The 17,811-nt window shown below is 37.6% G+C and overlaps 1 protein-coding gene across 2 annotated transcripts in view; it reads right to left on the minus strand.

Moving 5' to 3' along the window:
• Dnah5 (dynein axonemal heavy chain 5) overlaps positions 1-17,811 on the minus strand; it is a 282,354-nt gene that overhangs the window by 111,871 nt on the left and 152,672 nt on the right. For both annotated transcript variants that reach the window (XM_063257979.1, XM_063257978.1), the window contains 3 exons: positions 17,515-17,668; positions 8,401-8,547; positions 5,512-5,753 (listed from right to left, as the gene is read on the minus strand). In XM_063257979.1, the coding sequence (XP_063114049.1) occupies positions 5,512-5,753; positions 8,401-8,547; positions 17,515-17,668 (543 nt within the window). The remainder of the gene's footprint in view (positions 1-5,511; positions 5,754-8,400; positions 8,548-17,514; positions 17,669-17,811) is intronic.

The following is a 17,811-nucleotide window of genomic DNA, read 5'->3' on the forward strand; positions in this document are numbered from 1 at the left end:
AAGATGGAAAAATAGTCCTCAATCTTGAGTAAAATAGGGTAGAAGAAAACGAAGCAGCATATATACATGGAAATAACTTAGTGGAAGAAAAGGAACTAAAAGACGAACAAAGGAAATGCACACCCAGATCTTTTAAGTGGCAGACAAAAGTTTACAATTTGTGGTTTCTTGCACATTTTCTAATTTAATCAATAAGCAATGTAGAAAAATATCAAAGAATATTCAGGAAAACAAGAACTTCGTTCACTTGGGGAGTTCTATGTTAAGAAATACATGTCATTCATAACAAAATACTACCTAACACATAACATGTTCTTAAGATGAAACCAGTTTCCTCAGGTTAAGAGAACTCCCTCCACATTTTAGTATACTAAAAAACGATCAAAGGTTCTGAGCAGAAGCAATAAAATGTCGATTCTGAATTGTTCACTAAGCCATGAGTTTACCATGAATCTACCTCCACAAAAACAGGCTGCAGTTCTTTCGAGTTGATGGGACAAAAAAATGACATCCGCCTGGGATGGATCACCAGCTTGGCTGCCTGGAGCTCCCAGAACCCTACCCGCACACTTCTGGAAGTACTGTCCTTGTAACACCCTCTCGGAACCACCCTGGTCTGTTTGGAACATTTTCAAGTCAACTCATGGTGAGACTTACTGCCTCTGAATCATGTCCAAAAGGGAAATGCATTATTTAAAGACCTATAAAATACTACTAGGTAGGTAGAGCGTCAATATAAAAATATTAAACTGCAGCCTCAGTCTGGACACATTATAATGAAAGTTTTTTAAAAAAATAAACTCTAAATACTCATTACATTAGAAACATAAAAGTTTTTCAAAATTCTTTGTGAAATTGAAATATTTGGGGAGAAAAATCGCATAAGGATTAACTTAGAATGAGCTGTATCTTTGGTCACCAAGCATGAACATGGAAAGCATCTATTGTGCTGCTTCTCAGATAAGTTGTGAGTCTCCTACTCAGATTCTTCTGTGGCCAAATTGGGATGTGACCTAATCAACTGTGTTACTTTAAACTGTGGTTACTTTAGCAAAGCTGGTGCCAAGAACTGCTGCTCATTACTTTCCATAATGGGCAGATAATTTAATTATGAAACATAAATTCTTTACAAGTATTTTTAATGACATATTCACCTACATGTGGGTATCATTTTGTCACGTAACTCCCTCCTTCACATCTTCCCCCTTTACCAAATCTAAGCCTTTTGCAGCTCAAAGAGTTCAATAGCTGCTGGAAAGATATTAATAATGAAGTTGGAATATGAAATGAAAGTTTTAAAATGTTATGACAATGTAAAATGAACATGTATTTTATTTAAATCAAGAAGTGTTTGAGCAAACATGTCTTGAAAATAAGATACAGACTTCTGGGAGAACATGGCGGATAGATAGCAGCAGCTACGGAGGCTCTCTGAGACACCCCACTTAGAGTCCAGGAACAGTATGGTGCAAGGAGTCCTAAGCAGGAGGAGATGTACCCTGTCGACCCAGAAACGAACTAAGCTAAGAGAAACCAACTGGAAACGCAATCCTGGTGCTATAATAGGAACAGATAAGGTCTCAGCGTGGAAGCTGGAGCCCACACTGCTGGAAGCTGCGATTTCAATTTCCTGCTGCCGCTGCTGCATCTGAATCAGCCCAGCGCTGGGAATTTAGCTCAGCAGCATAAGCACCTGCCTTGGAAGCAGGTTGTTGGGAGTTCAATCCCCAGTACCGATTGAAAAAAAAAAAAGACACAAATTGCTCAAGCACTTTGGGCTGGGGATTTAGCTCAATGGCATAAGCACCTGCCTTGCAAGCAGGCGGTCATGAGTTCAATCCCGGCTACCGATAAAAATGAAAAAGACAAAAAAAAAAAAAAAAAGTCTGAATCAGCACAGCAGGGAGAGAGACTCGCGAAAGCTCTGACAGTGGGAACTGGCAATCAGAGTTGAAAGCGGGACTGGCAGGGAGCCCTGTATCAACTGCGGTGAGTGAGTGGAACAGGGACCCTTCCATAGAGTAGGAGGCCTCAGCAAAGGACATACTGGGACTGGGCAGACTTGCCGGAAGAGGACGCTGCAGTGACTTTAGTCACATATTCCCCTCTCAAGCAGGATTGGTGGGGAGTGCTTGGTCTGGGTGACGCCACTGACTAAGACCCAGTAAGCTAGCCCAAACCAGGTCCCAGCGTCTGTAGGTACGCCCTAGCAATGAAGCCTTTGGTAGGCTGACCTGGAGGGGCGGGCCCAGCAGACCAGGCTGCCCAGGTCTATGTCTCCCTAGTACACTGCAGTGGGCAGGAACACCTAGCTGCATTCAAACAAACTGTAACAGGCAAAGAGAAAAAAAAAAAAAAAACTGGGCCTCCTATACTCACTTGTATGGAAGGAACAAAAAGTATGGGAAGAGGAAGCAACAAGAAAGGCTCCTCAGCCCCCAATCCTGAGAACATTGATCCAGGAAAGGTGAATGCAAAGGAGAATGAGGACAGAAAACATGCAATATCAGACACGGCACCAATAGACATAAAGCGATATCTCCGGAACCTCATAGACGAGTTCAAAAGCAAAATATTTAATGAAATAAAGCAAGATATAAATAGTATAGTTAGAGAAATGCTAAGCACCACCCAGGAAAAAACAGATGATAGAATGGAAGAAGGAAAAAAAGGGGAGAATTGTTTGATGGAGAAAATAGAGAAAACATAGAATACGTGAAGCAGGTTCAAAGAGATTACCAGGAAACTAAATACTCTATTGAAAGCTGGTGTAACAGCTTGAAAGAAACTAAGGATAGATTATCTGAACTGGAGGGCAGATTTGTAATGTGGGAGCATGAAATGAAAAACTTCTTAAAAATAACAAGAAAACAAACAGCAATAATACAAAGGCTATAATATGGTAAGAGAATCTATAACTTAAGAATTAAGAACATAAAAGAAGAAGTAGGGACATAAACAAATGGACTACAAAAGCTATTCACAGAAATAATCCAAGAGAATTTCCCTAATTTAGCAAAAGGTAAAGATACTCAGATGTATGAGGCATACAGGACCCCAGCTACCTACAACCCAAACAGAGCTACACCCAGCCATATAATAATCAAAATTCCAGAAATCCAATATAAGAACAGAATATTAAAAGCCATCAGAGACAAGAAACAGATCACTTACAAGGGAACACCCATCAGAATTACAGCAGACTTCTCGGCACAAACCATCAAATCACAAAGAGCATGGGGGGAAATAATTCAAGCTTTGAAAGATAATAACCTCCAGCCAAGATTGATATATCCTGCACAACTGTCCCTAGAAATTGATGGAAAAACAAGGTGCTTCCAGGATAAAGAGGAACTAGGGGAATTTTCAACCACCAATTCAACTCTACAGACAATACTGCAGGATATTCTAAAAAAAGGAAAACACCAAGACTTCAGAAACAGTGGCAGAGAGGCCACAATGAATGGAGCAGAAAGCAAAATGAAGAAGACAAACTGACAACTAATGACAGAAAAAGAGCTCAACAGAAATGAGGCAGAAAAGATTGGATGGTAGGAACAGCTATTTTGGAGAAAACAAGACATCATAATACCTAGTGCTGATTTAATATCATCTTGTTTTGAGGTCCCATCAAGCTTTTATTCTTCTGTCTCCATCGGTCTTAACAGGTTGCATCTTATTGGATTTTATTATATGTGATAATATAAGCAACAACGTTTATAGACAAGGAGATTATACAGAAACCATTGTTCATTTTCTGATAGTTGGTTCTAAATACCCTGTAATACTGTCATTCTCTTGAATGGTTTTACATTGTCTTGATATGTTTGGTACTACAGTATACGAAGTTATACTCAAAGATTTCAAGGAAAGAGACACTATGGTAACTACTTTTATGTCAGGATATCTTGTGGCGAAACACTATTTTACTTAAATGGTTATGCTTTGACCTGCACTGTTTTGTTGTTATGCCTTCTCTTATCTCAATCTCCTTTTTTCAATTATTTACTTTTTTATCTTTTTAATTAAGGGAAAAATAAAAAACAGCAGGATTCATTATAGTCACCACTTTGATTTCCTATTAACTTGATTTGAAATCCTGTATTTCCCTCACCATCTTGTTTTGACTGATTTTCCTCTATTCTCCTTTGCTTCATAGTACCAAGTTCGAAAGTATAAGCCACAACTGTGAAGACAATAAGATTCATTATGATGGCCATTCTGGCTGACTATTATCTTCTTTTAAATTCCTATAATGTCTCCAATGTTTTAGTATTATTCTTTACTGTTTTGTTCAATTTTATTATAACTGATGATATAGGCAATTTTTTTTAAGATAGCAAGAGGCAGTATGGTAACCATTGTTGATCACCTGGTATTTTGTTTTTACTATTATCTATTTGTTATCTATTATGTCCATCCTTTTGATTTGACTGACTCTGTTCTGTTATGTCACATTTGGTTTTACTCTCTTCAAAAAATAGTAGTAAGAACTGTGGGAGTAATAAAATCCAAAATGTGTAATTGTCATTGTACAAAAGAGAGGAAAAGAAAGTGTTCTAAAGGATATAACTGCATATATATTTAAGTGTATAAGATAGAAAACCATATTACTGAGTTTTGTTGGATCATTGAGCAAAACTATTTGCAGTCTCACTGTTTGAAGGTCCACTTTATATGCTTTAATTTTGTAACTTGAACAACTATTTCTAAGATAACAATATGTAAACTATTAACTAGTGATTCCCTACTGTTTATTATTTCTGAAATTCTGTATAACTTGTACCCTTTTTCTGTTTTTTTCTCCTTAAATAAAATTTAAAAAAGAAAATAAGATACAAATGAATATAATAAATTTGACTGACTATATTGAAAATTTTGCCACATGGCTGATTTAATAAACGTCTTGCCTTATACTACAGTACTGATTTAGTAAAATATACAGGTATATAAGACATTTCACTATAATCTAGTTCTAATAAATACACTCTAAAACATATTAGCTATTGTTAAATAGTATACCTCATCATGAATTGAAGAGATACCATCGCAAATATTACTTCCACATTTAAACTAAAAAAAAATATTAGGACTATCAAATCTCATGAAAATTCCTTACACAAAACTTTAACATGTTGTCCTCAACTTAAAGGTTAAGATGGTTGTTCACAAACTTTACATAAATGAGTTTTTTTCAAATATCATGAATCCCAAAACTGATCAAATTAAATTTTTACTCACTGGGTCCTCAGACACAGGTTGGTAGGATTACAGAGTCACATGGGGCTGGTAATTGTCTGGAAATCACAGTTCTAAAGTGATTAGAAGAGGACTCAAAAAGTCTTTGAGCAGCAGGGTTTGAAAGTCCCTGCACATTCAAGGGCCTTCCAGAAACATTAGCATAAAAAGGCAATTACACTGCCAGCTGCAGGAAAACTGGTACACACACTCAAGGAATGCCAAAGCGTCTGTTTCCCTTTTTAATTATACAAAAGAAGGATTCAATCATACCTCAAGAATAGGGCTCCAATCAAGGATAGATGAACTCATAAAAACCATGCCATTTCTTGAGACGGTAGCAGGAGAAGCATTGTCAATGTTATGAGGTTCAAAAATGATCTTGCAGTTTGGAGCCATAGGAATCCGATCACCATTGGCAAGAGTTAGGGTTTTATTATCATCCAAAACAGAATTCAGATTTTCAATCCAGATAGCATCAACTGGGCCATCAAGTACGATCCATATATGCTCCCCTACAAAACCCCACCAAAGTGGGGAGGAGGCAACATACAATATAATATGTATAATGCACGTACAATATAGCTGTAAAGCTTAACAAAGTACTGTAATTTGAGATTGTTTTCATTAGTTTTAAATAAAGCTTTGCTCTCAATGGTTATTTTAGCACATAGGACCTTTTAAGTCTCTCTATAGGAGGAGGATAAGATCTATAATCAAGCCAAAAAGTCATTTGTTCATTGAGCAGTGTTCACAAAGTACCATGTATGTGTCATAGTGCAAGCATCGCTGGCTTCTGGAGATCCCCTAGGAGCTAGGGACACTGTGAGAAATTAAACAGTGCTCTACCTTCAGAGAGCCTATATTCTGAGGGATAGAAGTGACGACCAAGGAAATGACCAGAGCAAAAATATAAAAGAATTAAACAGGTCAAGAAGGCAGAGCATTGTTTTATCAATGGTAGTGAATTAAATAATCCAGAAGGAGAATAAAATAATTAAAAGATCTAGAGATAGACTTTTCCAGACAATGAGAAGAAGTGCAAAATTCTAAAGCAGGAACAAGACTAGAGTAACACAATAAACTGAATGTTTTTATTCTAATTAAATTGTTGAAATTCTAACTCCCAAGGAGGTGGGGGTTTTAAGAGGTGGCTAGGTAATGAAGGAGGAGGCCCCCATGAGTGGAGTTAGTGCCCTCACAGAAGAGAGAGCACCACTGCCCCTTCTGCCATATGGAGACAGAACAGAGGGGTTCAGTGGTCTGCAACCCAGAAGGCCTCCCCAGGACCCAGCTATGGCAGCACCCTGATAGCAGACTTCCTGCTTCCAGAACTTTGAGAAATAAATGTCTATTGTGCATAAGCCACCTAGTCTACAATGCTGAGTTATAGCAGACCAGAGGAACTGAGAAAGTGAATATGTTTTGAGAACAGTAAAAGGTTGAACCTGGCTGGCAAATAGAAAAAGAGAGGTTTATGAGTGCAATAGGAAAGACAGGTAAGGCAAGATGGACAGATCCATGAACTAAATTCTGGCTTGGATAGATAACTACACCTCTAATTCTCTGTTAGTTCATCAAAAGGAACAGTTGGTGCTGTCACTGTTTGTTTTTTATGCCTAGGTCTTGTAACCTGAACAACTACTTCTAAGTTAACAATATGCAATATATTAACTAGTGTTGATTTCTTGCTGTTTTTTTTAAATTCTGGATTATTTCTATCCTTTTTTTCTGTTTTGCTTTTCTAAAAGTACAATAAAAAATACATTCTGGTTTGCACATATGAATGTCCAGTAGAGATCCCAGGCGAGTTGCTGTGCAGAGAGCTCCAGGGAAAGGTCAAGGCTAGACGTTAATGAGGATGCCATTGGCTTAGAGATGGCATTAAAACCATGGGATTGGGTAAATTTCATCTAGATAAATGTAAAAGATTCAGGAGATCCAAAGAGCAAGGTGACGCAACATGTTGGCTAGGCAGGGTCTCCTCTGTTGTCTGCCATTTCTTCCAAACAACTCAAATGGCAGAGATAAGAAGGGAGTCCACAGGATGTGGGATCCTAAAGTCGAGGGACAGGGTTAAGAAAGAGGCATGATCAACAGTGACAGATGCCATTAGGAGCAGGACTCGGTGAAAACAGGCAGTCTATGTTTGACGAGCTGGAAGTCACAAAAGTCCCTGATAGCATAATTTCAGAGGAACACTGGGACAAAACCTGACAGAAGCTATTTAAGAAGACAACAGAAGGTAGAGAAAAGGACAGACACAGCAGAAAACCCACCAGCAACACAACTGTAAACACAGGCTTTTGTCTCTTTGGTTTCCTAACAACTGGCTCCTCTTAGCAACATTAAGACCACCTTTGTGTTTCTGACTGCTCTTTGCTATTCAATCACTGTGAAAATTCTATTTCAAGTGCAATGCTTTGAAAATTCAAATCAAGCTCACTGAATTTGCAATGAGAGGAAAATGGTGATCTAATCATGAGTCACATGTAAAAGGGAACACTGTGCTTCCTTTTTATGGGGAAAGGAAAAATGCCTCTCCAAGCTATTCTTTGAGATAATCTTTGGTCACAGGAAATGCATTTACATGAATTTATACTCTGAGACCACTGGGTTCACTTTATAGATCCATGTGTAAGAAACTTCTCAGACTGAGCCTCTAGCCTTTGATATGCTTCTTTAAACTGGCAAACACCAGGGTCCATCTGCATGGAATAATATGCTAGTTCAATATTGACTCCTTTTTTGATATATCCAAATTTCTCCCCAAAGAAACTCACTTCCCTTGTGATTTAATAGAACTGCATATTTTTTAAAAAACATAAGCTGTACTTAAAAGTAACACTTAAAAAATACTCAGCAAAAATACTTATGGTAAAAATCACTTTATGCTATCAATTTTCCTTAAGCGCTTTTTACATCTACTTTATTCTAAGGATACAAAAATGCTGTTTCATCACAGGGATACAGAAATGTTATTTCAATACTATGTTTTTAAAAAAAATTAAATCTTCAATTGTATTATTTTGGCATGGACAAGCCGACTAAGACATCTTAGTGCTGGCTAACATATTATATGAAAGACCCAATTCTCCCTGACCACCAAGGGTTTTGTTTAGAATCGCACATTAAAAGTAATACTTGCAATTCATCTCTTACCTTTCTTAGCTCTCAGAGTTTTCCTCCACAGAGTAGAAAATATCCCATCAGTCCAGTCATTTGTGGCCACATCAAGCCGCCCAAACATCTGTGGGGCAGTGATTGCTTTGGGGTTCATCCTCATTTCTCGGTGAGGTTTTCCACAATCTATGTCAAGAAAATGCATATTTCCAACACTTCAGATGTGGGGTGAACCATGACCAAGCAACACTGCACTAATCTGTGGTGTGCCGTCAGCAAGTGCTCAAAGTATGAAAGATGCAAAATTACTTTGAAAACATCTCTCCTGTTATATTTAGCCTTATGACATTTTATTGACTAAAGCCCTTTTCTACCTCCTATAAAAGACAACTGCATATTTCTTGGAGGAGAAAAAGAATATATGCTGGAATTTTGAAGGTACTACTATTATCTGGATCTTCTCAAAACTTCTCAAAACACAGTTTAAAATATCTTTCACTTACAGCAAATTAGATTAAATCACATGCCTGAAATATCAGCTAGGAGATGCTTCCTTTTAATTTGACAATACCTTTCCTCACCTGGGAAAACATAAACTAAATGAATTTTGCACAAATCAAAGATATTTTTCTAGTCAATCCCACATACTATATTTAATTTGTAAACCCTAAAACTACTATTATGTAGGCTTCAGTTCTCCATATAAAAGACTATAGATAATGAGAATGTGAATAAGATTTAGAGTATAAAATGATAAAAGGAGATGCTGAAATATTACATAATTATGTAAAAGAGCAACAAATACAAGTGCATTAAGACAGGCTCATTAGAAAACATTCTGCATTAAAACTCTTTATAAGGCTGAATGTCATGGTGCAAACTTATAATCACAACAGTTGGGAGGCTGAGACAGGAAGATCTCGGGGAGTTTGAGGCCAGCCTGATCTACAAAGTGAGTTCAACATCAGTCTGAACTGTATAGTGAAACCCTGTCTCAAAAAGACCAAAAAAAGAAAAGAAAAGAAAACTTATACGGAAGAATATTTTAATTTGTCACTCTGGCCTCAGGGTGCCCAGGGTTTTTTTGGTTTTTTTTGTTTTGTTTTGTTTTGTTTTCGTATTCTGAAATGAGACAGACATTCGGTAAATGAGGCATTGAGAACAGTCAGAAGAGAATATACTCATAACACATTATAGTCACAAAGTCCCCGAAACTCAGAACACAGAAGGAATATTAATAGTAGAGAAAAACATCAAATACACACAGGCAAATCCATCAGATTAACAGCAAATTTCTCCACAAAACCTTAAAGGCCAGGAGAGCCTAAAGATTTTCAAGGCTTAAAAGAAAATAATTGACAATCCATATTACTATATCCTACAAAAACATTCTTCATAACTGATGGAGAAATGAAGACCTTACACAATAAAGATAAACTAATTTGTAACCACCAAATTACCATTACAGAAACATTTAAAGGAATGTTAAATAGAGACAATAAAGTCACCAGGACCAAAAAACCCTGGAATCAATAAAGATCATGGGGAGAGTAAACAAAAGAAATGTTTAAAAAAATCGAGCACTAGGGAAATAATACTATGACAGGAATAAGTAAATTCTTCCAAAAATTACACTCAATGTTGATGGTCTTAACTACCCAATCAAAAGACAGAGTGGTAGGTTGGATAAAAAACAAAGTCAACTGTGTGTTGCCTACAGGAGACATGCCTCATCCATGAAGAAACATACAGACTAAAACTCAAAGGAGAGAAAATGATCCTGAAAGCAATAGCTATTCTGACAGATTTGATCTCAAATAAAAACTGATCAGAACAAGCTGATCACTGCAGTTCAGACTGGTCTGGAACTCACTTTGTAGTATGCTCACTACATACTGGTAGAGGGAAAAAGTCACCAAGAAGGTACTACAACTGAAAATATATATGCATATATCATATACATGTGCATATACTTTCAATTGTATCAGCATATTCAATTTCACAAAGAAAAACTGCTTGATATCTAAAGATAGATAATCACAGAGGAGGACATGAATACCCTACTCTCACAGTTCAACCGGACAAAAAATCTACACAGCAGTATCAGTGAGAAACCACCCCACAGAAAAACACGTCTTAACAAAACTACAGTGTTTCTTTCAACAACAGTATGTTATGCATTCTTCTTACCAACACAAGCACTTTCTGCAAAATAGACCCTACTTCAGGTCACAGAGCATGTCTCGATACAAAGATACCAAAACAATCTCAGGCATCCTATCAGACCACAATGGAATGAAACTAGATATCAACAGCAAAAGTAATCTTAAGCTACACAACACATGGGGATTAAATAATACACACTGGAATAATCAGCAGATCATAGAAAAAAACACAGGAAAAAGTTGTAAATGCCTAGATTTAAATGACAATGGCAATTCAATGTATCAGAATCTATGTGACACATGGAAGCAGAGAGAAATGTACAGCTCTGAGTGCCCACACTAGAAAAACAGAGTGATCTGAGGTAACCTAATGACACATCGCAAGGTCTTAAAAAAACAAGAACAATCTAAACTCAAAACTAGTAGAAGAAAACAATTTATAAAGATTAGGTAGAAGTCAATGAAACCGAGACCAAAAAAAAACAATAAACCAAATAGCTGATTCTTTGAAAGGATAAATAAGATTGACAAACCCTTAGCCAAACTTCCCAAAGACAGACAAAAAAACCCACATCAACATAATGAAAATTTAAAAGGTCTAAGCCTAATAAACACCACTGCAATCTGTAAGGTCATTAGTAAGTATTTTTAAAATTTATGTTCCAATAAATTAGAAAATATTGAAGACATGGATAAATTCTAGATACACATGAATTAACAAAATTGAGGCAACTCATTCAGCACCCCCTCTTGTCTCTCAGGAGCTACTTTATTCCCCATTCCTACTTTCCATTGCTCTTCTCCAATAAATTTTCTTACCATGAAACAAACTGAGCCAAGAAAGTTTTTTTAAAAAAACTGAGAAGACCAATAACAAGCAAAGAAATTGATGCAGCAATAAAAATTCTACCAACAAAGAAAAGCTTACGATTCTCCACAAAATTTTACCAGAACTTTGAAGAACGAATACCAACAATCCTCAAACTTTTCAATGTAATTGAAAGGGAAATAATGCTTCCCTATTCAGTTCATAAAATCAGCATTACCCTGCAATTAAAACTAGATAAGGAACCACCATAGTAAGAAAACTGCAGGCTAATAGCCTTGATAAACAAAGATGCAAAGTACTTCATAAATAGAAGCAGGGATGAAAATCACATGACTGTCTTAATAGATGAAGAAAAGCCTTTGGCAAAGTCCAGCATGGCTTCATAATGAAACCCATGACAAAAACAGGAGACACAGGGATAGACTGTGAAGATTAGGCAGGGGACCTTGGGAAGGAGGGAGGCAGGAAGAACGGAAAGAGAAGGGAGAATTAAAAAGAATCAAAATGGCATATGTACCAACTCCCCACAATGAATGTGCTTATAGTATACTGTAAACATACACTAATAAAAAAGAAAGAAAATAGCTATCAAAGGACTTTACCTCAAACTGATAAAAATCATATATGACAAATTCACAGCCAACATCATACTCAATGGGGAAAAACCAAAAGTATTCTCTCTAAACTAAGACCAAAACAGGATTCTCTCGCTATTCCTGTTCAATTCAGTCCTGAAAACTTTACCCGAAGAAATCAGGCAAGAGAAAGAAATAAAACAGATACAAATAGTAAAGAAAGAAATGGAATTATCTTTATTTGCAGATGATATGATTCTGTACATAGAGAACCCCAAAAATTCCATTAGAGCAGATAAACAAATTCAACCAAGTGGCAGGTTACAAAGTCAACACCCAATAATCAATAGCATTCTTGTATACCAATAATGAACCCACTGAGAAGAAAATCAAGAAGATAATTCCATCCATGAGTTTCAAAAAAAGTTAAATACAAAAGAATCAATCTAATCAAAGTGGTAAACAACCTCTATAACAAAAATAATGGTACTCTGAAGAAAGAGATTGAAGAAGGTGTTGGAAAATGGAAAGTCATCCCGTTTCTAAATAAGCTAAATTAATATCATTAAAACAGCCACGTTACCAAAAGCTATACGCAGATTTAACACACCCTCCTGTTAATACACTGACACTCTTCACAGAAAGAAAAAAAATCCTAAACTTCATATGAAACTATGAAGGACAATATTTTGAGTCCAAGCAATCCTGAGCTAAAAGAGCAAAGTGGGAGGCATCACAATTCCAGACTTCAAGTTACACTACAAAGCCACAGCAACAAAATAATATGGTACAGCACAAAATTAGAAATACAGATCAATACAGTACATTAGCAGACACAGAAACAACCTCATGTACCTTCGGCCATCTGATTTTTTAAAAGGAGCTAAAACACACACACTGGCGAAAAAATAGCTTCTTTTAAAAATGATGCTGGAAAATTTAGCTATCCAAATGCAGAAAATAAAACTAGACTTATTATGTCTCCCATGTATTACACTCAAATCAAAATGGATCAAAGACCTATATATAAAAGTAGAACTAATGTAACTGCTGGAAGATAGACTATGGGGAATGCTTGAAGCCATAGGCACAGTCAAGGACTCCTGAAACCATTGTCTGTGAAGTAATACCAAGGACCAACCAGTGGGATTCATCAAAGGAAAAACAGTCTGAAACAAAATAAAAACAGTCTGTACAGAAGAAAACAGCAAGAATCAACAGAGTGAGAGACAACCAACAGGGTAAGAATTTTGGGGTTTTTGGTTTTTTGTTTTTTGTTTGTTTGTTTGTTTGTTTGTTTGTTTTGCTGGCTAATCTTCTCATAGAGGATGAATATCTAAGCCCCCAAAACAAAACACCCAGTCAAAACATGGGCAAATGAGCTGAATAAACACTTCCCAAAAGAAGAAGTGTAGTCAATAAGGTCATTTCAAAAGTCCATCATGTTTATACTTTAGGGTAAAGAAAATCCAAACAACTCTGAGATTCCATTTAGTTCCAGTCAGAATGGTTATCATCAAGAACACACACACAGGGGCTGGGGATTTAGCTCAGCGGCATAAGCGGCTGCCTTGAAGCAGGCAGTCGTGAGTTTGATCCCTGGTACCGATAAAAAGAAAAAAAAAAAAAAAGAACACACACACACATTAGCAGGAATGCAGGGGGGAAAGAACTTTTGTCATTGTTGATTGGAATGTAAATTAGTACCACTACTAATGAAGTAAGTATGAAGAGTCCTCAAAAAATCCCTAAAATTTAGAAATTCCATTTACGGATATAGTCCCAAGTTACACATACACTATGCGATACAAGTATGCTCAAGTTTGTAACAGCACTGCTCACAAAAGCTGAACTCTTAAAACAGTCTAAGTGCATCACAAGTCAGCATACAAACAGATAAAGAAAAGGTAGTACTATTAAACAGTGGGATGTTACTCAGCCAGAAAGAATGAAATCATGCCATATTCAGGAAAATGGAAGGTTTTTGAGCACATAATGTTAAGGGAAAATGTCAGACATGAAAAGTTAAACATTGCATGGTTTCTCTTATATAAGCAATCTAAAATACAAGTAAATTAAAGAGTAAGATAAAAGAAAGATGTTAAGAAACAGGAAGATGTTTTGGAGACTGAAAAAGGGATGAGGGTAAATGAGAGGAGAGAAGGATGCAGGGGGGGTCACAGCACTGAAAATGATCAAACTATGCATCACATATGCATCACATATGCACCAGCTCACCAAGCAAATGTAACATTACGTATCGCCAACATACAATAATGTTTTAAATGAGCGAGCTTCTGGATGGACTAGCAGGTGACTCTCTGGACTCTAGTAAAGTAGACTTTCCTCCTCGGTACGTGTAGGCACCATCCAACCTACTCACGGCCCCCAAAATAAAAGACAGAGCAAGGAGGAATTCACTCCTTTCCCTTCCTGCCTATCTGAGGTGAGATACTTCATCACATCTCCTGCCCTCCGGTTACAAGTTATACAACTGGCCCACTGGCTGTCAGGGGCTCAGTTCCATCCCTCGCTCTCCTGACACTCAGTGTGGAGGTGGAAGGCTCTGAGATTTCTTAACTTCCATTACTCAGTTACCTAATTATTTACTCAGAGAGAGAGAGAGAGAGAGTGTGTGTGAGTGTGTGTGTGTGTGTGTGTGTGTGTGTGTGTGTGTGTGCTCTGCTGTATCTGATTCTTGGAAGACCCTGAACTAAAAAACCCATTTTAAAATTGGACCACATTTGTAACTTAGAGAAGTGGCAAAAAACAACCACAGAAATTATTTTTAATAGTTTATGACATGAAGTTCAACATAGTCACAGTTCAACTTTTCCAATAGCTGACATCTGCAAAACTCTAACCACACTAATTGGTCATTTTTCTGTCTAATCACACTTTACAAAAGGCCAGCAAAGATTTTAAAGTTATAGCAGTGTCATAGGTGAAAACTAACTTAATCTGTTGTCCATACAAGAGAAACTATCAAAATTTATTTCATTTTGGTAGGTAGAATTCTATTATTTATTTGGTAGGTAGAATTCTATTATTTAAGACAACCAGAATATTTTTGAAGAGTGCTTTATGAAAAAATGCTTGACTTTCACAAAGCTCATTAAGCCAACACCTCTTGAACCACTTTCTTTGAGCTTTTCACAGAGCAGACAGCCCGTCTTGTTTTCATCTCTTTATGGACTCCAGGTTGCCCCTCCTCCCTCTGCTCTGCTCTTTCCAAGGGCACCAGTTGATCTACACACTGTGACCAGGACACTCACAGCTTAGCAGCCTCCTATCACCTACCAAATAAAACCCAGGTGCTTCGTTGACTTACACAGCTGCTCATGCCACACCTACTGCACCAGTTTGAACTCTGTTGTGAGCAGATTTGAAATGAGGATTTGGATGCCAGGAGTTTGGACCAAAGTATAGAATGAGACAGGAAGGCAGAGAAATCCAGTAAAGAGTATATTGTTTGACTGGTCAAAGGGTGGACGTCCCTCTGAAAGACAGGAAGTGGGACACCTGCTTTCAACTCTTTTCCTTGGTTGAGGATATGGCTGCCTCAGAGACTTTAATTCCCACCCAATCCTGCCTTCCAGGCTGAGCCAGGTCTCTGGTTTCAAGCAAGATTCTAAGGCTAAACACTTGGAAGACACCACTGGAGCACGGGCTAGGGAGGCAGGCTAGAGAGGAAGGTCCTGTCCAGCACAGCCACAACTACAGCAGAGGAGGGCCACGGGAGGGTGGCTATGGGTACCAGTAACACCTGCCACACCTCCACATTTCATCCATGCTAGAGCATCGGGCTCTCCCTAGTCCTTCCTCCCTGCAACAGGTCTAAGAATACTTCTTACCCTTTTGCTACTCAACCCTCAAGTATCAGATGAGGTAGCACCTGTGCAATCAAACATTCAGTGGTTCCACAGAGAAGTTTCAGAGCTCCCCTGTCTGCTCGCAGTGTAACAGTGTGCACCTCCCTCATGGTAATGCCATGCTGAAGCACAGTACCTGTGTCCAGGTCTGTTCCTCTCACTATGCTATAAACCCTTAAAGACATAATACACTTTTCTCATATCTGTTTTTCTGCTTCTAATACAGAACCTGGCATAATCTCATAGTACAGAAGATTAAAATAATTTTATGAACAAATGAGATCAATTAGGAAACATACAATAGCCATGAGTCTTCACTTCTTTGGCAGAAACTCAATCCAATTAATTCCTCAATATTTTGATGATTTTAAGATAATAAATGTCTACTCTATGTATTAAAACCAAAGCTAAGTTAATAGTAAATAGTGTGATGATTCATTCATCTTTACAAGGAACCCCTAAAATCTTAGCGATGCCAGATGGATTACATAATTTAGGCATATTATCACATAATGTGCCTGTTCTGTTCAATATTTAGTACTTCATTTTGTCCGAGGAATTGTACCAGGTACTTTTTTAGTTTATTGCTAAAATAAGGCCATTTCATAACTCTAACAAAAATATAAAGCATAATGAGAAAGAAAACACGATCATTTTAAAATATACAATAGTCCCAAAACAGAAGTTTAATGGCATACATCATAAGCCACATGGTAGACTCTGCAGATGGAAAGTCTTTAGATTTGGTGGCAGTAGGTGCTAGCTAAGAGTATTTAGACTGTTTCCTTCTGAGCACATTCTCAGAGAGCCCAAACGCACAAAATTCACTTCATCTGGTAGCTGATGTGGCTGAGATTAAACCCAGCACGTCCTAAAGTAAATACTGGCAATCTCCAGTGATCTCTTGTCAGTGATGCAACAGCAACCTGGGGCTCCAGGAGCTAAATGGAACCCCAACCAGCATGCTGCATTCTGACAGTACGGCCATATCTATGACATTTTAGAACTCAGCTCTGCCACACATCAGGGACTCTCGCTATACATTCAGAATCATCAATATCCAATGAGAACCAGAGATCATAAGAATAATCATAAACATGGAAACACAATTACCCTTAGATACCCTAAGGTAAGCAACTCAGAAGTAAGGCTCAGAGATTTCTGGGAATATCAGTTTCACCGGAAGCATATCTGATGCCAAAGTGGGAAGTTAATTTATGATTAGGATGATTTTCAGCACACAGAGTGTAAAAGTCAGGATGGAACTGTGTTGCGTGCATTGGCGGGTAGCATGTTATTTTTGTATTCATTGGGAAGTGGCATGGCACACTGAGAAAAGTCTGGGTTTTTGTTTGTGAGTCTTTATCTAAATTCTGAGTCCCATCGTTCACCGTCTTTATGATTTTGGCCTTTTGTGAATTTGATCCTTTATTTTCATTTTGTGCAAAATGAGGATAATATTGGCTACCTCTTAAGATGATTTTTTAATTAACTAACAAGACATATGTAGAATATGCAGCACAGTGAAAAAAATCACTTAAAATGTTTTTCTATTTCATTAATGCAGTTTGTTAAGTACAATTAATAATCAACAAAGCAGTACTGTTGCCTACAAAAATACATTTGTGTATCGCCCTGAGGTGCCTCTCAGCTATTCAATCATGTTGTAGCTGTTTAAATGGTCACCCAGTACAATGAATTGGCTGCCACACCTGACATAGCCTTCATCAAGGTGTGGATGCAGGTAGTCTTCCCCGCTCCACTAGGTCCCAGGGCCATCATTCCGTGCCTCACCCGCTGAGTCTCAAACAGCTGGATGACCTTCAGCTTCCAGGGAGGGTGGTTGACTAAGCCAGCTTCTTCAACCTGAAACATAACCAAACCCCACACTGGATGACACCCACAGTGATCCAGACTTAACAGGTGCTTAAAATACACACACAAGGGGCAGAGGAAGAAGAAATGGAGAGCTAAAGTTTACTGGGTAAGCTGAACTATATTCTTCACAG

Source organism: Cavia porcellus, unplaced genomic scaffold (assembly GCF_034190915.1).
Source record: "Cavia porcellus strain 051 isolate PalLab524CR breed Dunkin Hartley unplaced genomic scaffold, mCavPor4.1 scaffold_11, whole genome shotgun sequence".
Lineage (NCBI taxonomy): Eukaryota > Metazoa > Chordata > Mammalia > Rodentia > Caviidae > Cavia > Cavia porcellus.